General features: G+C 36.8%; 1 protein-coding gene across 14 annotated transcripts in view; it reads right to left on the bottom strand.

Moving 5' to 3' along the window:
• MAGI2 (membrane associated guanylate kinase, WW and PDZ domain containing 2) overlaps positions 1-24,726 on the bottom strand; it is a 1,262,944-nt gene that overhangs the window by 895,297 nt on the left and 342,921 nt on the right. For all 14 annotated transcript variants that reach the window (XM_070265334.1, XM_070265337.1, XM_023640142.2 and 11 more), the window contains one exon: positions 7,182-7,298. In XM_070265334.1, coding sequence (XP_070121435.1) covers positions 7,182-7,298 — 117 coding nt within the window. The remainder of the gene's footprint in view (positions 1-7,181; positions 7,299-24,726) is intronic.

The following is a 24,726-nucleotide window of genomic DNA, read 5'->3' as shown; positions in this document are numbered from 1 at the left end:
GAATTGATTGCCAATTCTATATCAGTCTCACCTTTTAATTACCCTGTGTGTGAAACCCTATGACTCTGCTAAACTTTTCAACTGTGTTGTAAAGATTGCACTGAGCACTGATTTAGCCTCCCATCCTCCCATTAGCTAGGTCTGTTTGGGCATCCACCCAGGACCATTCACTTGCATAAGTGACATTTATTGAAGTTCAATATTAGAAGACACTATATTTCATGTTAAACATCTTATCATAAAGATTACAATCACATTTTCATAACAGTACACCTCATGCTTCAGAAACCTTTATGTCACATTTCAACTCATTACACATTCCAAAAGAGGAGAGCAATTTTAAAAGCTTTGTATTTCTCATTATGTTTATTTTCCCATCCACTTACTAAGGATGGACCATATTTCAGAGTTTCATGAATAGTGGAGGCAGATTTCAAGGAGCATCAGAGTTACGATGGCATCCTTAACTTGACATTCATAGAAAAATCTAAAAGTACAGGGATGGCTGGTTTTATCCAGAACTGCACTTAATTTAAACCCAGTTCTTTATTTTTCCCTCAAGTGTCTGCTCTCTTTGATATATCTTCAGTTTCCATAAGCTGTTTACACCTGCTCAATATCAAGGGCATTCCATACTCAGAATAATTTAAGCCAATTTGATGAACTGATTTGAATGATGATAAAATAAAGAAAAGCAAGCCACTGGTATCAGAAAACTACAACATTTCAGAGCAGAAGGAACCGTTAGAGTACATTTTATTCTCTCTCCTCCCTCCCCTTAGTCCCAAAGGTAAGGCCTTTGACCAAGATCTCATAGGTAATTAGTGTCAGAGCCCAGACCAGAATCAGTGGCTCTCATTTCTTAGATGAGTGCTCTTTCCATGTTGCCAAATAGGTAAAGCCAAGGGTTACTGCTGTTCACCAGGCTGTAGCAATGCTCAATTGCAACGTCTAAATAACTCTTGAGTAGTGCACTAGACATTAGAATATCAGTAATCATGATTATTAATCCTTTTTCGTTGTTCTTTTAGACAAGTGCATTTGAATCAGAAATTGACTATTCTGTTGCAAATCTAAAGCATTAAAGTCCCCTGGTGACATTAGTGTCCACTGTCAAAAGCCTACATAACAGTCAGCAGACTTTGGAAACTTGGGTAGGTCTGAATCTGACAGAGTCCGAATTCTTCCTATTGAAAAAGCACAGTGGTGGACAATGAGGTGTGTTGACCTTCTTATATCCAACTGGGCTAAGATTTGAATCCTGCATGGAGCAGATTCTGGGCTCCTTGAAGGGGGAGTTTACCATTGAAAGTGACGACTGGCTTTTCCGCAGGTGGAAAGATGGCTTCAGGCACTCATCTGTAATTCTTTCTTGGGCCAGATACTGGAACCACTGAAACCCAAGAGTGAAATACCATCTGCCTACTCTACCCGTGGCCTACAGTCTAGATTTCCTATGGAGAGCCTCCTTCTTATGAATAGGAAAGGAAGAAATATAAACCAAAAGAGGAAAGATTGGGTCACAGGAACGGAAAAAGCCCATCAAGTCAGGGTGAGCGGAAATTGATGTGGTTGGGAAGATCAGTAAGGTTGTTCACTGTTGGTGTTTATTGCTTGTCTTTTGAGCCACATCTGTTCCTTTATTCTAAAACTAGTGCCCTGTGGTGTCAAATGGATAAATCAATACAATCACTTCTAATGCTCCTTGACTTTCCGTTTCAAGCAACATTTTGAAGCCATTTCTCTCCTATGGAGTTCTCTGTCAACCAAACCAATGAATGCTATTATCTGACCAGGAAAGATGCATTCATTTTGTTCACTGAAAAAAAGAAAAAAAATCTATTGTATTTCACATATATGACATGAAACTGGGTCTTACCATTCTCAATGAGAAAGGGGAGAGGGTAAACAAATATAGCTTTCTATAAAGTAACGCGTTTGCAATAAATATACCAGGCAGGCAGACTTCTGAATGAGTAAATGAGTAGAATCCTTTCAAGTACTTATTGCTCAGAAGCTGTTGAAATTCTTCTTCTGGCCTAGCTTTCGAGGGTAATTTATAAATCTCTCAAGAAGTTTAATTTCATTTGTTTATAGACTTCCTTCTCTTTTGTCCCACAATGCTAATAACCATACTTATTCTCTAATAAACCTTATTCTCAACACTTAGCACCAAATATAATCAGGTTATCTTAAAAACTCAAATTCATTTTCAAAGAACAAAAATCTGGCAACTTGATCCTAAACTAATTGTGAAAGAATATGATTCACACTCTAAAAGCAACTTCAAAAAAGAGCTCCTAAATTGATGATCCTTATTTGAAGCAGTGAGGTTAAGGTTGAAACAGACATGTAATATATCGCTGTTGCAATATGTTGGTTTAAAATTCAGTTGGATCCAGCACCTCTAGTCCTGTGGCCCCATACCTTCCTATAGTGCAACCCCCCATCCCAGCACACAGCCTATGTTGCCTAAACATGTTCTGAGTATTAAGCATGTTCTTGATCACCTTCAACTCAGAGAATCTCATTCTATTGGAAGAAGATAATTTATTTTTTTTGGTGATATAACCTACAGGCTGATGTTACTCTCCCTTCATCCACATGCTTAGAACTGTACCATCATGACGAAAATTATGAATAATTAGAAAAATTCATTCACGTCCACAAAAGCATATTGCCTTATTGAATATTAACAGATATTTTTGCAAGCTTTAAAAGTACTGAATTTTGCTCAAGAATTCAAATTACTTTTCTGCATGCAGTATACTAGAAAGCTCTGCATTTTCAGACTTTTTATTAGAGGTATGGTTGCTCGCTTCTCTTCAATAGTACTCTCTGACACAGTCCTGTATGGAATTATAGAATTGGGAAGAAGAGATGGTGACCCCTTGCATAGTTGCTCCTTTCGGTGCATTGTTAACTGCACTTCTTAAAAGGAGACAATTTCCATAACTTTTAAAGAGCCTGCTTCTATTTGCTTCTCCACCAAAGATAATTTAGCATAACAGAGAGTTTTTTAAAATATAGGGAAAACCTTACAGTTTTATTCTTGACAATGCTTCTTTTTAACATGACTTAGCTATGCTGACTCAAAGTGCTTAAACACGTAGAAACATCACTGTGAGTTACACCTCAATCAGCTCTTCCATAAAAGTAATTTCTTGCATATCTTAAATCTATGTTTTTCATTTTATTCACTGTTTATGGAATAGTTTTAGACCTCAAGTTTTACTGATTTTTTTTTCTTTTACTTGGTATATACTGGTATTTCTGTTTGCTTTCAAATAAGTTTAAAATATTTCCCAATAAAACCATCTCACCAAATGACAAAGTATGGTCTTGGGAGAGAAGTTTAATTTTAACTACTTTCCATTTCATTTCAAAATCTTTAGAATTGGTCATCAAAATCCTTCCTCATGTCATCTAGTATACTGGGAAAAAGTATCAAAAATGTATTTCTGTGCTCATGCCTGCCCTGAAAATTAACTTGTATCTCTAGTAAATATTAAGGATAGAAGGAACCAGAACTTCACCAATAAATTGATTTTTTTCCTCACATTTAAGAAGCATAGCCAGTTTAACGATGGTTGACTAGACTCAGGAGTTCACCGCATGCAATCGTGATGCTCAGCAGAATACTGAAACCAAAATAAACTCCATTTTCACTCTTTGAACATTTGAAAATTAACTTAGTATTCTTCTGGATTAATTCCACTAATTTCCCTCATATACTTTGGAATCTATATTACCCAAAGGACAACACATGCTGCTTTCGCTTTGTACACTTAACAGCCATGATGAAACAATCCTGTCTGATCTCTAAATGGATGCTCTGAACTTGGTGCTTCTGAAATGGTCTTTTGTACACCATCAAGGTAATTGAAATCCCGTTTGATGGATATTCTAACCTCTTTTCGAGCCCTTTATCTATATACATGTTTCCTGGTTAGTCTTTATCACATTCCAGTTTACAACAGTTTGGTCTCATCATTATTTACTCATTTCTCCTCAAGTCCCATTACATAAAAATTCTATATAGTCTGAAATCTAATGGTAGAAAGATTTATTTACAGTATTTTTATTTAAAAATTAACTTTCACTTTAGGATACCAGGGTCCTCTTAAGACCCTTTTTTGCCCCATGTAAATTGTACAGTTAGCAACTAAAAGACACCTATTTAGGTACAAATTTAAATCTTTAATGGATATGAATCATGTGACTGGCTTATGTTCTACAGAAAATATCGAGTCAGTTCCTAAGGATCTTTTCTCTGTGATTCAATACGAATGAATGATGAAGTGGTCCCACGACAGCCTTTGTGTGTGTGTCTGTGTGTGTCTGTGTGTGTGTCTACACACTCATGCTCACTATGTGTCCAACAGTCCTGTCTCTGTGGCCAAGTCCGGCCTTCTACAGCTGGAGACAAAGCTTTAAAAATACACAATTTTGAAGAATTCGGTTCTGAGATAAGGTTCTGGGGAAACAAGATGAAAAAGCTAAATACAGTCAACCCTTCTTCTGGCGCAGGGAACAGAATGATGGATGTTGTATTATTTGTAGTTAAGGCCCAGTAGAGACCTGGACTGATTACCTCACCTGTTTAGCTCAGAAATCAACCAGTAGCCAGCCCAGGCTTCCTCCAGAGATGGTACAGGACCCAAGTGGTCCACAACTGGATGTGGCTCAGTGTATGTGTATGAGGGGAGGATGGCTGTTGAGCCCTCACCTCGGACTATCTCTTGCTCACTAGCCACCAAGGAAATCAGCTCCAAGACTCCATTCCTTTCCTCCTAGTTGCAGTTGGAGGTGGTGGAGTAATGTGTGGGTGGTAAGCAGAATTACTCATATGAGTCTTGCCTTAGGAAAAAAAGTAAGCCACCCTCACACAGTTACAAGTTGACTACAATTCCATTTCTATAGAATTATCCAGGACCTGGTGCCATTACTAGATTAAACAAGAGGTATACATGTTAATGCACACATGTGCAAGAGCAGTGACTTGTTCGTCCGTAACACATTATCCTTTTATGGTGTTGGGTACGTGAAAACCAGTAAGAATTTTTTAACCCAAGAGAATATGTAACAAACGTCACTCTTTACTCAAGGCCAATAGATATGCTGGATACACATGTAAGTTTCTAAGCAATGGCAGGATATTTCACACTATCAACACGTGTTTTGCTGCACATACTCTGAAAATGTCTGAATATTTCATTAAAGGATATAGTGAGTGAAGATGGTGGATTGTCCAGGTCCAATTCATACATATAGAAGTGGTTACAGGTAATATAAATCAGAACCATCTCTATCTCAGGTGTTTTTTCACTTTTATGCCAAGTTAAGAGCATTATTAATGAACGGTATTATTGGAATTGGCTAATAGGAGTGATAGCTACAAATTCAGAGAATAATTGTTTCATCATAATATTCAGACTCATGGAGTTTCTAATCATCTCCTTTATAGGAGCTATTCAAGGATTTCTAATTGAATTTATGACCTTATTCTGAAATTATATCACGAAACTCTTTATGTTTACTCATATAAGACTAGCTATTTTACCCTTGTATTTATTTTTCCTTCATAGTATTTCTTTGGTGCTCTAAAGAGAGATGACTTATTTAAGAAGTTAATTAACTAATGCAAAATTTACTCCTATTATCTTCATATTTAATTAAGTCTCCTTATTTACGTCATTGCCTCAGCAAGGACTACAAGCATTCCTGAATGTCAGCCTCTTATCTGTTTCCCTCAGCTTTTAAACATAATAAAGTGCCCGGATTCTTTATTCAGTATTTCAGATCTCCCTTCTTTCATGTCACAAAAGATAAATTCACATGGCTGCACTGACAACATCACAGCTTTGAAAATGCGTCCACCCGTTACCTTATAAATAGTCCAGTCACTTACTTTAATCCATCTTCTTCTGCCCATCACTCTAATGTCAAACTTATAAGTTTAGGGACGCACTTTTCTCAACTTTTAGTTTTAAAGCAAAAGTCTAAAAGTCTGTTCACTTAAGTAACAAACACAGTGACAGAGGTAGCATTTGGAGCGACAAGATGTCAATCAGCAAGTGCTCTCATTTAGCAATATTTGATAGTGATGCCCTGCTTGACAAACTGTCCATGCTAACAATGGCAAGAGGGCACCCCTCCAGAGACGTGTAGGTGAAAAGAGTTGGGTGCTGAATTATCCACTTTACTTAGTTCTGGTAGTTCAATCTCAGAAATTAAAATAATATTTCTTTGCTTATTTGTTTCATTTATCCTAACCATTTTTATTTCTTTAGTATCAACCTTCCAGAGCCCATACCTTTGAGTTTATTAAAGTTCAGAACAGAACTGAAGCAAAAGGAATACAAACAACACCCACAGATCAGAGTTTCTGGAGAGACTGGAAAGTCTCCGGGGTCATAAAACCTACCCGGACGGATATGGATGCTGATATCTATCTAGGATGTAGGATCTGACTTGAAAAGTCCTTGAATTGTTCCAAAGTTAATAGATACTCAGGTGAGCTAAAGCAGGTGCTAAGAAGTTGATTTCTGACTTTTATCATTTTACCAATTCCTCTTTTTCAAACTAGCACCTGCTCATAATCAGGGATTGTTGTCTGTGGATTTCTATAGATTGCATATAAAAAGTCTGTAGCCAGCAGTCAACATCAACACTTTCTAAGAGTCACAGAACATTTAGCTTTCCTTTCCAATGCATAATTTTCTTTTCATTTGTGAGGCTCCTCTGTTGCCAACAGAGATGAGGTCGGGAGTTACTATGCAGGTTTCATTTACAAAGCAGCTGTTTCAGCTAGTAAATTGAATTTGCATTCTCCTGTCTCCCGGTGTGAAGTGCTAACTCACTCATGATTCATTCTGAATCACCAACATCCTGGACTAGAATTCCTATTTATCAATGCTAACTCGAGAAGTCAGTCAGGTTTTACAGCCTGGAAACCTGAGTCTCTCCTGGCTACGACTTCATCGTAAACCACACAACCACCACACAACCACCACGATGAGCTTTTGCGCTTGAAACTTCCATATCTCAGATTGGTTTTCCATTCCAAACGCCCACTATAAAGAATCAGTGAGATGGAACTTTTCTTTTAAACAGTGGATATTCAGCTAAACATTGACCTGCTCACGTAGAAGAAAAATAGCATCCCCTGTTGTACTCACACGGCACTGTGCGGAGGTAGAGGTTGTCACGAATGATTTGCTGAAGTTCATGGTCAACAGACCCCTTCTGAAATCGTAAGTTGAGGTAGTGACGAAGATCCTTATCAACGATTCCTCCTAGAATAACAAAGTTTCTTAATAAGAATGTCGGAAAATAGTTTAAGGATGTAATTTGATTTTGTTATAAATATATTCACAAACTCATTTAAAAGTTGAGTTATTTCACATTGCTCTTTTGACCTTCTGAAACATACACTGCCATAATAAGAAGAAATAACATTTACTGAGATGAGAATTGTCTGCCAGGTCTGTGCTCAGTGTTCTACATGCATTCTTTAATTTATTTTTCACTTAGAAGGAATTCTACATTATGGCAAAAGATACACAATACCCTTGAACTAATATTAAATTGTCATAGTATATCTCATTGCATGGCTAAAAAGAGCTTCTTTTTTTTTTTTTTTAAACTCCCCATTTTCCCTTTTCCCCAGCCTGTGGCAAGTAACATTCTACCTTCTGTCTCTATGACTTTACTGCAGGGATCTCGTATAAGTGAATCATATAATATTTGCCCTACTATGACTGGCTTATTTCACTCAGTATGTCTTCAAGGTTTGAGAAGACTTCAAAGTTATTTAAAGTTACTACGGATTTAGATAAGTGGGGTGATATAAATAGTTAAAAGAAAAAAAACTACACACATATTAATGCTTTACTCACTTCATAAAATAAATCAAAGTGATTTCTCTGTCCTATAAAATATATGCAGATGTTTTTAACTAGAGACAATGTTTGAAAGAATTTAGGTATTTCTTATTTTATTAAAATAATCACATTATTATTTTTATTATAGAAATAATTTTGAATCTACTTGCCACTATAATCTAATGAAAAATAAACTGAGCCATAGGAAGAAAACCAATACTGTGGATTTCTCAAAGATTAATTTAATATTTAAAGATAATTATGTTAAATTATGAAGATTTATCTAAGTCCCTTCTTATTCTTATACCTGGAAAAATAATTCATAAATCAAAATACCTATAAAAACATAAATAAGAATTCCTGAAACTCTTATCTTTTCAAACATATTAGGGTAGCTGAACCAAGACAAAGAATGAAAGATAGAGAAAATAGGAAATCTGTAATAGTCACAAAAACCAAGCTCTCATCAAATCCTTTTGAATCTCAAAATTAAGATTCATCCATCTATTTGCGCCACCTTGACCACGTAAAATAGCGTTATGTGGGCGTGCACATATGCAACATAAACACTTTTTACACAAACAGTAGTTAATGTACTTGCAAGTTATATATTGCAACATCATTGAAGTTTTCAAAATCCATTGTTCCAGTTCTCTCCTAATCTGCTAGCACAGTCTCAGTAAGATGTTGTCAGAAATAGTATTTTCAACTGAATTGACTATCAACATTCTACTCTCCAAGCAATGTATCTCATATATTTGAGAAAATGGTCTCAAACTATTTTTTCTACCCAATATAATATGATAGTGGAAAATAAATGACATCAAAGGAAAACATATTGCTTATTGCGTGCACATAAATATGACCTCCAGAATGCCTGCACATACAATTTTCCAAATGCAAAACCATTTTCTCAAAGAAGCAGAGTAGCCAGAAATGAAAGTCACTTGAAACTACCATCACACCTACCAAGAATTACCCATTATTTACATCTCTAAATGCCCTGCATTTCCAGGTATCTTGGACTTGCTGACATCACACTGGAGTAGGTAATAATTTAGAAATCCTAAAACTCTGTCTTCGTCCCTTGGTCTTTTTCGGTCAGTAGAACATGCCTCCCCTTGCTAATCTGTTCCATCTCCTGGGCGAGCATCGTGCCCATGACTGCTCTCAGCTATCGTTTCTGCCGAGTTCTAGGTCTACAGGTCTTCCAGCAACTGTGCTCCATCTTCTGTCTCTTTTTCTTTCTGTCTTAATATGTGGGACATGCCAAGTGATGAGATGCTTTCTGGCAGCTTGAGAAAACGCTAACTATAGAATAACAGATGTAGCCTGTCCACAAAAGCGAGCTAGAATCACTCACCTACCATGACACAGATAAGCTCAGGGTGAGTTTGTAGTTCAGGATGCCTCTTGTCCACGAAAATATATTATCAGTTTAAGCCATTTCTTCTACCACAAATATACTTTATCAGCCCTCTCAAGAGTTTCTCTAGATAAGAAAACTACAACAACAAAAGTCTATCTATTCATTCAATGACTGGCTGTATCTTTTTTTCTACAAAAGCTCCCGAGAATTAACATAAAATTTCTTTCACAAATTAAAATAAGTTGTCAAGAATGATCTCATTTGCTTTGGAAGGATTATTCTTGCCTCATAGTTCACAAATACTTTATCATCCTTCACAATTTATCACAGCATCTTTCAAGTAAGGTGATTTTATTTACTTGCTATCCTTTTCATGGAAAATTACGCCAGTTGTCTACCCAATATTCTCTCCTCTATTCTTTTTTATTAAGAATGGTGATTCAGGGGCCAGCTCCATGGCCGAGTGGTTAAGTTTGCATGCTCCGCTGCGGCAGCCCAGGGTTCGGATCCTGGGCGCAGACATGGTACCGCTTGTCAGGCCACATTGAGGCGGTGTCCCACATCCCACAACTAGAAGGACCTGCAACTAAGATATACAACTATTTACCGGGGGGTGGGGGGGGAGTTTGGGAAATAAAGCAGGAAAAAAAAAAATAAAAGGAAGATTGGCAACAGTTGTTAGCCTAGGTGCCAATCTTTAAAAAAAAAAAAAAGAAAAGCAAGCAAGTGTAGGGGGAGCAACAGCATCCTTGAAGAGCTCAGTGCTGGCTACCCTCTGTAGAATCAGATTTACAGTAGGAACTGCTGTCAGCAAACTGAGCTCCCCAAATACAATGGAGATGATTATATTGTGGATGGCAGGGGTAAAGGGCCAGGATTTTAAATAAATAAATAAATAAATAAATAAATAAATAAACAAATAAAAAGGAAAAAAAAAGAACCGTCATTTAGTTTCAGGCCCAAAGATGCTCAGCCCAGGCACATGGATGACAGTGGTCTGAAATAGTCGTACAATCCAGCTCCCCACTTTCTAGCTGCCCTTGAGCTTCCAACGGCTATGTTCCGGACATCGAGACCTAACATGGAGGAGGGGATTTCTTTATTCATTGCGCTAGACTTGCTCTCTGAGAGACAGGAACCACATTCTGACCATGCAGTGACGTGCACAACCAAAAGTCCAACGTGCTAAGGATACTGGAGTAGAAGTTAGAAACAGCCTGGGTCCCTGATGGCTTCCCTGAGCAGCTAAAATAATATCAGTGACACACACCTTAAGATTTCTCATATGAGAAAAAGTAGATACTCATTTTCTAAAACTATTATAGTTTTCTGTTATTTGCAACTGTACATGGTCACAATTGATATATACATGTGTATAGAAATGTTTTACATACAGGTGAAAATATAATATGTATATACACACACATATATTTAAAGGCGTATTTTTTTTTTAAGTAGAAACTTCAATTAGAGAAGAATTAAGTGACAGACAGTGAGCAACGGCTGAGCTGAAAAATAGAGTCTGGGTCTCAAGACCACCGGATTTCAGGTTTCTAAGTTAACATTTTAAAGCAAGCTAAAAACTACAGCATTCCACATAGGGAGTGTTCAATAAATTTTATCTGTTATTAAAATAAATAATCAGCCACTCTCATTTGCCATAGTTATAATTTTTGGTTTTACTGTTATTGCTTGTCTGTAGAGTTTCTGTTTTGCCATTTGTTCATGATACCTAGATGTGGTCACTTATCGGATGCCTACATCAATCATTCTGTCAAGCACAGAAGTGTCAAGTTCACCATCACACTGCAGTCTTTAGCCATTGTACTCAATTTCAAAAAATTCAGAGGCTCTCACTGACTATTATATTTTTTAAATTATTGAATTATTTTACTTAACCATGTGAAAAATTTTTATTTCCTTTATTTTACAAAATAAAACGATAGCTTAAAAGATTAAATTATCTTCTCAAATCAGACACTTGTCAATGAGAGAGCTGGGATGTGACGCCTACAATCCTGCTTCTAAAGTACATGTCCCTAACTTTCATAATCTACAATCTGAAGACTAAACCTTTTTGCCCAAAGCAGTCAAGTCCTTTCTCAACATGACCCCAAACAAGCTTTTCAACCTGACACCAAAGTAGAACTTACGAAGAACACTTAGGAGAGAACTTAATTCAAGCTCTTCACACTGCAGATGAGCAAAGGGAAGCGCACGCAAATTATTAGGCACCGGGTTCAGAGCAAAGGTAGGGTAGGAAGTGATGGAAGCATTAGGGAGCAACTCCCATGGATTATTTGGGGAAAAAGTCCAAATGTTACCATTGGAAACTGGTGTACACCTCTAAGGTTTTCATAAATTTCCCCAAAACACCTGCTTTGTCCCCTCCACAACTTGGATGCCCATATTGAGGACTCAAAGAATGAAGATGCGGCTCGGCTCTGATAGACAGGATCTACTTGGCATATTCCTTAAGGCAAATTGCTAGTCTTAGCCTCATAGCTAAAGTGAGACACTCTTCCTAAGGTTGAGGGAGAAACACACCAGGGTCTGTAATGTTTGTGCTGATTGCTAATAACTGATGGGAGTGGTCCCATCCCTCATTCATGGGCGTGACCATTGCCTCAAACTTTCCCTTCCCTTGAGTCAACTGCTTCCAGAATGGACACGCACCTTATAAGCTTAGTGTAAACTGGGGAGAGTAGTTCAGTGATTGGGATGGTGTGGGGTGTGTAGGAAAAGGAAGAGGACCAGGAAGCCAAAATCTGGCTCATTCTGATGTCATCTATTCATCCTGTGCTTCAGCCAAATCAGGCTGCTCTAACACTCTATTTACCTTATTTATTTTTCCTTCGCTTTACCTGTTTTTTCCAGTCACATTCCACAAGACGCTGAAGTGGGCATTTGATTTTTGTTTGCTTATGCTTTATTCTGCACTACCTTCTTTCGGTAACAACACTCTGTTGTTCATTTTTTGAGTGGCTACATCTCTCTCTTTCTGTGTAAATGTGGTAGGACTTTTTGTCAATCTGTCCTTCCTCGGCCGATTAAAATTTCTTTTCCAGGAATTGGCTTTAAAAGTTGTGCAACTCAAGGATTGTAAATGCAAGTGCATTCATCCTGAAAATGGCACCCTGAAGACACTACTCATCATTTTTGCTTCCCAGACATACAGAACTGCCCTTCTCTTGTGGTTTTTCTAGACAGCTTCTTCAACCTTCCCTTTGTTGTTTGCAATGAAAGAAAGTTCGTGAATAATACTGCCTTCCCTCAGATGCTGCCAGTGGAATTCCTACCCTCCTTCAGCTTAAAAGGATCCTCCCCGTGGCTTTCCTTGTGATCTTCTGGCCTGAATTCTTCTCCCTCCTCTGAACTCCCATATCCTGGTCCTGTTTCTCAAGCACTTTGCACATTCTCCCAGGCCATACGGTAATTGGTGGGTCTGCTTTACAGCGTATATTAAACTATAAGCTCCCAGGACAAGGAATTTCCTAATCCTTTTATATCTTCTCCCCTCTCCTCACTTCAATCTCTAAAGCAGTGCTGTCTTAATACACGAGGCGCCGAAATGTCTGCCGAATAAATAAATCGCCAATGCTGTAGCGGACAGAACGCTGGAGTGCGAATTAGGAAACTGAGTATTAGTCACCACGCCACCATTCATTCATCGAGTGGTCTTGCACAAAACACTTAATCATTTCTGGGTCTCCTTTTTCCCACCTGTCGAGGGTGACTGTCTTAGTCAGTCTGAGCTGCTATAACAGAAGACCATAAGACTGGGTGGCTTAAATGACAAAAATTGATTTCTGAGAGTTCCGGAGGCTGAAGTCCAAGATCAAGAAGCTGGCCGATCAGGTGTCTAGTGAGAGCTCTCTTCCTGGTTCGTAGATGGCCATCTTCCCCTCTATCCCGACATGGCTGAGAGAGAAATCATCTCTCGAGTGCTTCTTCTTTAAAGGTGCTTACCCCATTCATGAGCGCTCTATCCTCATGAGCTACCTATTTTCCAAAGGCCTCACCTCTTATACCATCACAGTGGGGATTAGGATTTCAACCTATAACTTTGGGAGGAGACACAAACATTTGGTCCATAACAGTAGGTGTAAAACCAAATAAGGTCTCTGAGAGATCTAAATTCTATGCTTCCACATAAAGTATTTACTAAGTGCATCTTACAGTTTGGGAATTTTGGGTTTTGTAAGCAGACAACCAGATTACTTTATTCTTAGTTAGTTATCGTTATAGACCACTGGTCAGTTACAGTCCATAAAAAAGTAAAGTAAAGCCAAAGATAATCTCCCTTTGATATTGTTTTCTATTTTCTGAATTGTCCAGAAAGCCAAGATCATCAACAGAAAATTGATTTTATACATTGTCTTTGTCAAATAAGTAGTAAAATAATCAAGCAAAGCTGTCTGTAAGGAATTGAAAAAGAAGAGGAAGATGCATCCATATGCCTTAAGATATGCCCATGAGCAATTGCAAATTTATTTTAAGTGAATTTATTGGATGGTGGGAAGTCAGGGAACAGACAGTAGGAATGCTCCTTTTTCAAAAATAGTCTCTGCTTGGCTCACCTCAAAAATGGAGAAATAAATCACAGAACAGTTGACTGATTCTGATAAGATCCGCAGTCACAAAATAGGTGACAGACAGATCTAATCCAGTTTGCCGGAGCAGCCTCCATCTCCTTTTTAGGTGGAAAATCGTGTCTTTGGTTTCTGATGATCTAGAGGCCTCTCTCATTTTCAGGCAACTCTGGTGCTGTACCAGATCACCGGACGCATTCATGTGATCTACGTGCGTCACTCTGTAAATTATGAGCCACTACAATTGTTCTTCTCCCAACAATTCCCCTTTGCTTATTTTAAACAGGAGCACATATATAAGGCCCATGTAACTCCTTGACGATGACCTAGTTAATTGCTTTTCCACAGCAAGAAACATTTAGGTGTAGGAAAATTTGTATCCTTTTCGTATCTTACTCATAACATTAGAGAGAACAGTCAATCCTTTTCGTCATAGGCTTTAACGTCTTCGCGTGTCGTTTTTCTTCAAAATTTTAGCAGTATCACATATTTTGTATAAGAAATGCAGTAATAAAAGAGACAACACAATATATTAAACAGTTGCACATCATTAGGGTACTCAAAACTAGAGAGAATAATTTGCTCTTACAGAGAAAATGACAGAGACAAATGTAAGTGGTTTATACTATTCTGCAGCTCTATTGAAAATGGCTTTTTATCACTTCCTTCCCTTCGCTATTGCACAGATGGGATATTATTATTCAGTTTCATTTTTCATTGTTAGCCTTGGTCTCAAAGTAAATGATAGAGTTATTCTTACAGTTATGATTATAGGCTCATGTGGAGAAGGGAAAATGAATACTCGCTCAATGCCTAGCAGTGCGCTAGGTGCTGTCTGTGCATTACCCCAAATTCCACAGTCAGGAAATGCAAAGGACAGGCATGTAGCTGAAAGTAAACTGGAGGATAAATTTTCTAGAAGGTCTCAAGATGGCTGATTCAGTCTAGAAACAGGGCATTTCTTATTAATTTCTTCGCCTCACTTAACTCTTAAGCATTAGATGTTCTTCACAAAATGCAGGGTGTCACAACAAATTCAGCATAATGAAAGAAAAAAGATATATGGCCAAAAAGGAATTTGACTTGAATTCATTTTTTTTTAAAACCAGAGGGTATGCCACTGTAAGTTTAAAAGGGATAAAACAATCTTCTAGGATAGTTATAAATGGGTTTGAAATCATTGGAGGTGAATAAACTTCAAAGCTCTAAGATTTCTACATAAAATTACTGAGGTCAAAGAAAGAAACTATTGCCCAAAACATCTACATAACTCAGCAGGTAAAATTTTTCACTTAAGGCCCTTGTTTACTGCTTTTTAAGTGTAGATTAACTATAAATCCAAAGTTTAAGTGTAACTTTAAAAAAACGCAGTGATAAAAATATCACAATTGTTTTTAATCCTGGAAAATCTAATTAAGAATTTACCTGCCTTGATTTAAAAAGCAGAAAATAAACTGTTCATACCAGGTATGCCTGAAACACTTTGATTTATAAAACTAAAAGTGAACATGTAAATGATATTTAAACAATGAATATTCAAACTTATTTCATTTTATATTAGCAAGTTATTATCCCCAAGTCAACAGAAAAAGTGTATTCTTAAAGAGGAGATACCTATTATGGATAAAATTGATGGGGATTAGCAGGATTGAACTTGTAAGCCTCTGACACTATTTCATGTTTTGAGAACTATAAAACAAAGTCCGTTCTCTCATTTTATTTTTTGATAACTTGTTGCAACTTAAAACTAGCAGATGATCATGACATAGACCATGTTGTCCAAATTGACCAAAAAGAAACCACAGCTTTATACGTGAGCCCATTTTACAACGATAATACAAAGACGTTCTTGATTCCAAAGGACAGGCTAATGTAGCCTCCATAGGCTGTGTCATGAATGATCAGCACTAACGAAGTTATAACAATCCTAGGCACGTGATTTGAACTGCTACAAGGCTGGCTTCAAACAGGGAAGAATGTGTTCCAAAAGTGTATTTGGAATGCAGAATGGTTTTTCCCATAGAAATAATACTGCAGATTATAATCATATCTTTGGTCCACCTATAAGTCTTTTAAATTAATTAGGCACCTGAAGTACATTATTCATGGTGTGTTGGAAACACATTGTTGTTGTACATTGCTGTGAATAACAATGCTTCCTGGGAGGTGGGAGCAGGGTGGATAGTGGCTAAAGTTCCGTGTTAGGCTGACAGGTTCTAAAAATTGGAAACCCTTCTTTCACAAGGAGAATTTGAATGGAACACTCCCAGCTCTGAGACCTTGGTGGGGATTCTTGCTGATATTGTCAGAGATTCCTCAGGACAGGGATGCGTTAGGAGTGGGTAGAGGAGAGGCAGCGTATTGGGAGGATAGACTCTATATGATCTTGTACAAAGGGTGATGGGACAATGAACATCCTGCTAATGAGTCTCCCTTACAGCCCTGCTCAGCCCAAACTCTCTTTTTCTTTGGAGGTGCTCAGCGCTCAGTTAATTCCAAGGTCTTGCTTGCCTCAGTTCATCATCCATTTGGTCTGATTTCATTATAAAATGTGCTGTAATCTTTTCCCCATTTCTTATTTTAGAAGAAACACAAAAACAAAGTCATTTTGAGATTTCCATGGCATTCTTAAAAATCCTTATAAAAATAAAAAAAAATCTGAAATGCCTTTCCCCATAAAAATTTATAAGCTCACAGCTGTTTTATCTACACCCTCCCAACTCAATACATAAGGACATATAGTATAGACTCTAGGAAAGACAAGGGCAGGAGATAATTGTAAATTGAGGGTTATAAATCCCATAAGGTATCTTCAGATTCCATAAGAAATCTAAGCTCGTGTAACTCAGTTATATATGTCCTTCAAGGAATAGGATGTGTGTTTCTGTGCACACACGCATGAGTGTGTGCGTTAGGGTAGCAGAAGCAGGTGGGCAATGAGGAGTAAGGATACATAGCCATTGGGGGCTATGAGAATGGGGATGGAGGAAGGACACAGGGAGATTTCTCCGTCATTCTTGTTTTCCTAGGTTGTTACCACTCTCACCACTGAAAGACAAGGCCCTGATCTGACTCAGGAGACAAATGAGAAGCAAAAATTGGGTTTGAGAGACTGGACCCAGATGATATCTGAGATTGCAGTGGAAAGGGAAATGAGAGGAAAAAACCCTCATGCATCGTAAGCCGGAAAAGAAAGCTACGCCTGATGCATAGTGGCTAAGTGTGCTGTGCCCCTAAGTGGCTGGAAGGGAAATATATGAGTCAAGAAAAAGGTAGTTAAGGACTGTGACAGTGACTTGTATTATAAGCGACTTTTACTGAATTATAAAATTACTTCCTCCGACTAGAGTTAGGGGCTATTTATACACTTGCCTGGCATAGTGCTACAGATTGGTAAATTCAATTATCCATAGCTGAAGGCTATCAATTAAAATTTCCTAAAAATTCACTTTTAGACATCTGGGGCTGTATTGCCTCTAGAAATATAGGGAAGACTAGGCCAAGAATGGGAAAGAAGAAAACATATGCAATTAACCAAAGACATTCTCAATTGCCTTCTGTCCCCTGATTACATATAAAATTGTACGTGATTTTTAGGCTGATAAAAAGGTGTTTAGAGGTTGCTGTCTTAAACCATCCTGGCTCATCCTTTATATTGCTTGCAACAGTAGGCTTCTGAACATATCTCTGTGAAGTAAATGTCCATTTTTACTGAACTGTTTGTTCTTAACAACAAACTTTTAGTAAAACGTTATGTGACTACCCAAGAATATATTTTGAAATCAACAAGAAAAGTAGAGGCTACAAATTTCATCGGGAATGAATTTTTACTGCTTTCAGGGAAAGGAAGACAGCAAAGAGGAGAATAAGGAAAACAAATCTAATGGGGGGGACATGGAATACACACACACACACACACACACACACGCAAATACACACATGGCGCATGATTTCACATTTGGGATGGTGTTAAAGGGGTAGTAATGTTGAAGGGAGCTGAAGGTTAACTACTTCCAGTGGGTAGGCCCAAGAAGTAGAAAAGATTTTTATGCTGTCCAGTGACTAATGCTTAGCACAGAGCATTACCATTACATTACAAAAATTGGGGGAAGGATGGACAAATGCTGCTATCTTCATTTGTGACAAACTTCACTTTCCTGCCAAATACAATTTTTATTGTTTAAAGCCTAGCAGAGTGCCTGATAATCGATTGGGACTCAATAAATATTAGTTAAACTACATTCCTGCTCAATTGATGACTTAAATGATTCAATAATGATAAATATTTCGAATACATGAATACAGCAATACATAGTCAGCATGATTTATAAAAGTGCAGAAACGCTTTCTGTCACAAAAGAGGGGTCAGTCATTACTATATATTTCTTTTTTGGACTCATACTATGAGCTACTTTCTTGGTCATGAAAGTGGCTTTTATATACTTAATCTTATAGTGTAAAAATCTCATTTGAATGAAATTTTACTTTCTTCTGCTAAGTAATCACCTCCACGCTCTAACAGAAATAATTTTGTTCTTGAAAGTAAGTATAAAAAACATAAATGTTATATTTTTAAATTGTTTGTTTTGTGTTTTCGGAAGTATATAGCCAAGAATCCTTAATATTTTCTGGGGTAGCATCAAGACTGATTGCCCTAGCCATGTCTTTTTATTATATATTACTTAAAATCATTCTACAGCAAAGGAAAAGAATGATTTTTAAATCTACCTTCTGCATAATAATTTTTACAAAATAGTGCATTCATCCCCAGTTTTTGGTGAGTAACACTTTTAAAGATAATATCTAATTGCTGACTCTTGAAAAATCTGGAGGAATGCCTGAAATTTTCATTACTCTAAAAATAAACTATCCATTGACCTGAGAATCATTTAATTTTAATAAAACCTACAGGGAAGTTGTTAATTTTAAGTAATAATAAATATATTTGAAATAATTCATTAAAGAAGAAGGCTGATTTTAGAGATGAATTACTAAAGATGGGGTTTATATTTGACAGAAAACACCATTTTAACGAAAGACCTTCTCCAATGTGCAATCTTTTTTGATTTTGTAGCTATTATTATACTTGATGACTCAAAATTTGTATATTCTTTTGATTCTAGCTTCAAGCCAGGCAATTCTATTTTGCAATGAGAGCATCATTTGAGATCTGATTTTTAATTCAAATTCTTTAGTGTAAAATACAGAATGTGAGGTCTAGAGTAGTACAATTAGATTATTTGGAGTTTCATTTACTCAATGTTAATTAACTACAATAGTACTATTACCCTCTGTGTTTAGAATATTATTTATTTCAAAGAATTTTAATATTTATCACTGCATTTGTCCAACATGGAACTGTGAATGGTAAATAGGGTAGGGTTTTAATTGACAGATGATTAAACCAGCTCAGAGATTAACTGAGTTAACTAAATTCACACAGCAGAGCTGCTGTGTTACTCATGTCTCTTGATTCTGTGTCAAGCAATTTCTCTGCCATGCTGGCAATAAGCAAATGGAAGGGAGAAGAAGGATGTAGACAGAAGAGAGAATGTCCCAAAAGGAGATGTATCAGAATTTATTCTGCACGTGATGCATGAGGCTCCCCATCAAACACCTCTGGGGATAAGCCACTCCTGCTGAGAAGCCTGTGTCACATGCTCCATGGTACTGGGTCCCAAGAAGCCTTGAAGCTCTGCTTCAAGTTCAAACTCTCCCCTTACATGCAAAATGCTGAGCTTAATTGTTGAGGAAACAAAACACAAGTGAACAGGAGTTGAGAACAGAAATGGATTTGGATTCAGCCAAGGAGGAATCAAAGATTTCACCAAGATTTCCAGCTGAGGGATTGAGAAAATGATGGCAACAATGACAGAGATTGGGATGTTCCCACAAAGAGGTATTCTGTTTTGTTATTGAGGGTGCACCAACCTGACAGACCATGTGGAATCAATTACATGTTGGACGGATGAACACAAAGAAAGTAAGAGAGAAGCTAAGGTATGGACATGAGTGACATTGTCATGGCATATCCCTATCAAGCAACTGATCATATGTTCCACTTAAAATCAGGCCATAGTGAGGAAATTGGGACAGAAATCCCAGAATTTTCCTTGGGAATAGAGTTACCAAAAATCTATGTTAGGATGGTGCTTTTCAATTCACAGGACTTCGATTATTTACATACAACACTGAAGGATGATTTGTATGCAAATGTTGTTGTCACAAGTCCATGATAAAATTGCAAAGGCCTGGGATACTGATATGGAACTTATCACTGATTACCTTCACAGGCGACTCTCAAAAAGGGAATCTCAATAAATCTGTACCATTCTTTCTAAACAACTATCACCTTGTCAGCATGCTAAGAGTTAGAGATAGCAATCATGTTCTTCATGAGGATAATACAAATCACTAAGGAGCTGCAACAAATCTATCCCTCGGTCTTCAACAGTGTGTTCAGAATTACCTTCCCTTTGCCTCTTTTACTTGGTTCATATCTCTGCTCAAGTGTTAGCCCTCATTCTATGTCAACTTGCTCATCTCCCACAACCTCACCCCCATCAGTCACTATTCTCCTCCACTACTTGTTTACACCGCAGTCACCACTACCTAAAATGATATCACTCATTCACCTGCTTAATTGTTTACTGTCTAACTTGTTCCTAGAACGTGTGTTCCGCAAGAAAGCAGAGTCCGACACTTAGTAGGTGTTCAATAGTATTTGCTCACTGACAAATAAAATGGATGCAAATAAAAAGCATTTTTGGAGATACTATAAACCAGCAATAGCACAAGACAATAATAAGATTCCATTATGTCTCAAAAATGCCTAATTTTTCTACATTAAATGTTTAACAGGCTCCATGACTTATTTATATTAAGAGTTAGATTAATACCCATGACCATGAAGGACAATTAGCTAATTTTATAAATTATGCCAACTCTTTTTATTTCAGTCACAATGGCTAATTGGTGGCATCCTGAGGTCAAATCTTATGTTTTGATTAAAAGGGTCTGTATAAAAAAACATTTCTCTGAATCTGGCTTCCTGATGTGAAATGCATATTTAGTTTGTTCTATTAATAACAAAAAATATCCCATAATCAAAGAAGACTTTTTGTAAGAAAAAGTTTATTTGAAGTTAAAGTAGATGATGATTTACAAGTATTGAGTTTTATTTCCTGCTGTATATATTATGCAGAAATTGATTTAGATCTGTCATCCAAAATTTCATCTTTAACAGTCACCATATAGAAAAGAATCAGCAAATACAAAGTAAAAATAATCCTTACCGTCTTCAACATACTCACACAAGGTATGAAACTCTACAGAACATTATCATGCAGGCATGCTATCATCTTATAAGAATGCACCAGAAAATGATGGCACCACTCTCATACATCATTTTAGCCCACAGCTGAAATTCATTTTAAGTAAAAATGAAAGCTTTTGACCTAGAGAATCATCATGAAGAAAAGTGGATGCCGAATGCAATTATTTTTAGTGCGCAATTTTTTATGCTTCAAAACACTATCAGCTAAACAAAAACTCCCTATCAATGCCTTTGTTTCCATCAACATTAGACCACAGGGCACATTACCCATTCTGAAAGTGGAACATCAAGGTTAGGTTTAACTTTATTCCTTAATCATCAACTTAGAATCAAATGTTAAATTTTTAAAATATATAAAAATTTTGAAGTAGAAACGGTCCATCTGTAGCTTTTAGAGGATCTATTATTAAAATTAAGCCTGAAGCAAAGGACATTAGTCAAAGGAAAGACTTTCTAAACAAAATATTTAACACTCAAAGTAGTAAGCATATGGTCAAGAATGTAGGAATTTCGTCAGTCATTTATTATTAGCTACAGTCAGCCAAAAAATGTAACTTTAACTTTCCAAAATCTGGAATAACATTTTCATAGTTCTAAACAACTTTGGGGTAAAACAGGCTACAGCTGTGTGGAGTTATTTTGTTTACTGTGACAAATTATTTTCCAGTGATGGGAAATGGCTATAAGAGAAGAAAGAAATTCATTGATAAGTACATAAATTCTCCAAAAGAAATCATTTTACCAAAAATCCTGGAAGCCAGGAGCTTTCTGAAGCACAAGCCCAGGTTTAGAAGATCTGGTTAAAGGACGTTCTTAGATTTGTTCCATCTACAGATCTCATCTTTCACTTCTTCTCCTGTCTTTGTTTCCGTGTTGGTGAAACAATGTTGGACACAGAACTTTTCCATGTATTATCCACACCCGAAACGTTCAGGAGGGCATGGCCTACAGGCAAATGTGCTTTACAATGCATCTCTATTTAATCCATGGGAGCTATATAGTGTTATGCTTCCTGAAGGTTCTATACCATTTGATCCCGAGTGAAGCAAGTCTTTCTTTAAACTCAACTCAGATAATCATTTTGGTTCCGACTTTTTCGTTTTCTCTTATAATATGTATTATAATTTTCGTTAAAAATAACTTTGGGCCAGTTAGCATTAAAGAACCTTAATAAAGACTCAAAACTCCAGAGAAGATTACTCAGGGACTTCAAATATTGTTTTCAAATCTACTTTGGAGTGTGATTAATTAGCATACGGAATGTTAAAATGAATTTCCCACGGCAGAATAAAGAGTGTTCAGGATAATGGTTAGAAAATTGTAGCGGCTCCATTGTTATTGCGTGAACAGAGCATCATAATTGGGCCCAACAGCCTGAAAATACTTGGAAGAGGTGCTGTGGATCTTCCACATAAGGTTTAACCCGGTAATGGTGTATGAACTGCTTGACACCGTTCAGAAACTGAGAGTAAGAAACACTTATGGCAATTTGTCAGAGTAATTTTATGTCTTTGAGTTTTAAATCTAATAACAAAACAAATACATCAACAAGACACCAGGGAGTTGTGTTTTTAAAAATTTTCTAGTAATTCACTTTTTATCGTATTTTATAAAAGTATTGGTCTGCAAGAAATTAGAAAATAAATGATACGTTGAGACACATTCTTCTAGTTCCTTGGTAGTCTTACGTCCACGTGCCCACCCTGAACAGAGGTTGTTGGTCTTGCCATCATACTATTGAACCCAAGGTGTGAACATTTTATACGTGGAGCTGTCGCAGAGTCTGAAGGCTGAGGATGTCATGCACGTGTTTCGCTTCTTTCTTTTTTTTTTCTGCCTGATAATAAATGTTGATACGTTTGCTTGAAATTTGACCTTTTAAATGTAATGTAATGACCTTTCAAACTGCATTTTAATGTAACCACCCACCTGGTATCCAGGTTGTGACTGTGGAGACGTACAGCCCACACCCTCCCCCATACATATTCCAATGTTTACTGAAAGAATTTCCCAGTTGCTAAAATGCCAGATTGGCTCAGGTTATTTTGCTACTCCTTTTCCCAGTTCCGTCAGCCTTCTTCCCAGATCTCCTATTTTGAAACCAATGCAATTTGTATTTCCTGTTGGTGTTTTCAAATGCTCAGAGGTATAGACTCGTTATTAGGAAGGTGAATATAATCATGTGCCATCTTTGTGGCAGAGCAGCTCTATACATGAAGTTACAGGACATAAACAAGGAACCTTCGCCAGGGAGTCATAACTAAATCTTCACTCCCAGTGGCCTAAGTCGTCAATTAGCCAGAGCATGACTAAAATGGCAGTCGGCAAACGTGAACATTCAATATTGACCGTAAGCACATAACGAAAAGCCACTCACCCTCGGCCCTGGTCATGACAGAAGCCTGCTTCAGTGGTACTTTCAGATACAAAGGATAAGAGCATGGCAGTAACAACTGGCCGCTTTCCCAGAATTAACTAGTATCTAAAGATGAATTTCCTAATAAGGCATTAGGACTCTCAGTAGCTGTCTAGAGCAGACTGCAATTTGACTGATATCCTAAATGTAAACCTTAATGATTACCACTTACATATTTAAAGTTCTACAATTGCCCCTACTAGGCTTATTACAAGGGAAATAATCACCTCCACAGATGTTTCTCGACACATAATAAATTGAAAAGCACGCAATTCCTTTCATAATATATTTGTTTTGAAATATCTACTCTGCAAACACATGGCCATTTTTGAATCAGTATGTTCCTGGGAAAAAAAAAAGAAAAGAAAAAGAGTGATGTTGCCCTGGAATTTAAGGTAAATGATTGCTCTTCCACAAACTGAGTTTTGCTTTCTGAGACATTTAGAATGAAAAGCAGTGAAAATCTGTTAACACTCTAATATGATTCATCCTACATGGTTGTGGAGCTGGCCCTGGAGCTGTTTGAAAAATTAGGAGTTTATCTACCTGACATTAGTAAAGTAGCTGCCGTATGTCACATAAACATCTTTAACATGACACCACTATCATGTTAGCAAATTAAAATATAAAAAAACTCATGAAGCATCTTTCATGCAGTCTTTCTGAAAAAGCTAAAAGTATAATTATGTAAATTCCAGAAGAGAATTGTTTTAATCAACATCATAAGGTACACAAGAATTTGGCTTAAAGATGGTTAAGACATTCAAAAATATATAAAATAGAATATATATCTTCTCATGAAATCGTTTTTAATTATTCTAATTAATAAAATTAATGATTTTTTTAAAATTAAGAAGACATTCCCTTGCAAATAATGTAAAATTTCTGATTCAATTTAGATCCAGGTAGTTATTTTTCCAAACATAAATACATACATGAAAAAGAAGGTGATAGCAGCTCAATTCATAATCCTGTAAATTACATAAGAAAATATACTTTTTTTTAATTTTGGCTTTAAGAAAATATTTGAATTTAGAGCTTTGCTAAATGATTTTTGGTATTAAATCAGTAAGCAGAATAATTTCAAGTTATTTCAATAGAAATATATATGATGAGAGACCATAAAG

Source organism: Equus caballus, chromosome 4 (assembly GCF_041296265.1).
Source record: "Equus caballus isolate H_3958 breed thoroughbred chromosome 4, TB-T2T, whole genome shotgun sequence".
Classification (NCBI taxonomy): Eukaryota; Metazoa; Chordata; class Mammalia; order Perissodactyla; family Equidae; genus Equus; species Equus caballus.
Note: the sequence above shows the minus strand (reverse complement) of the source record. Positions and strands in the feature narration are given on the sequence as shown.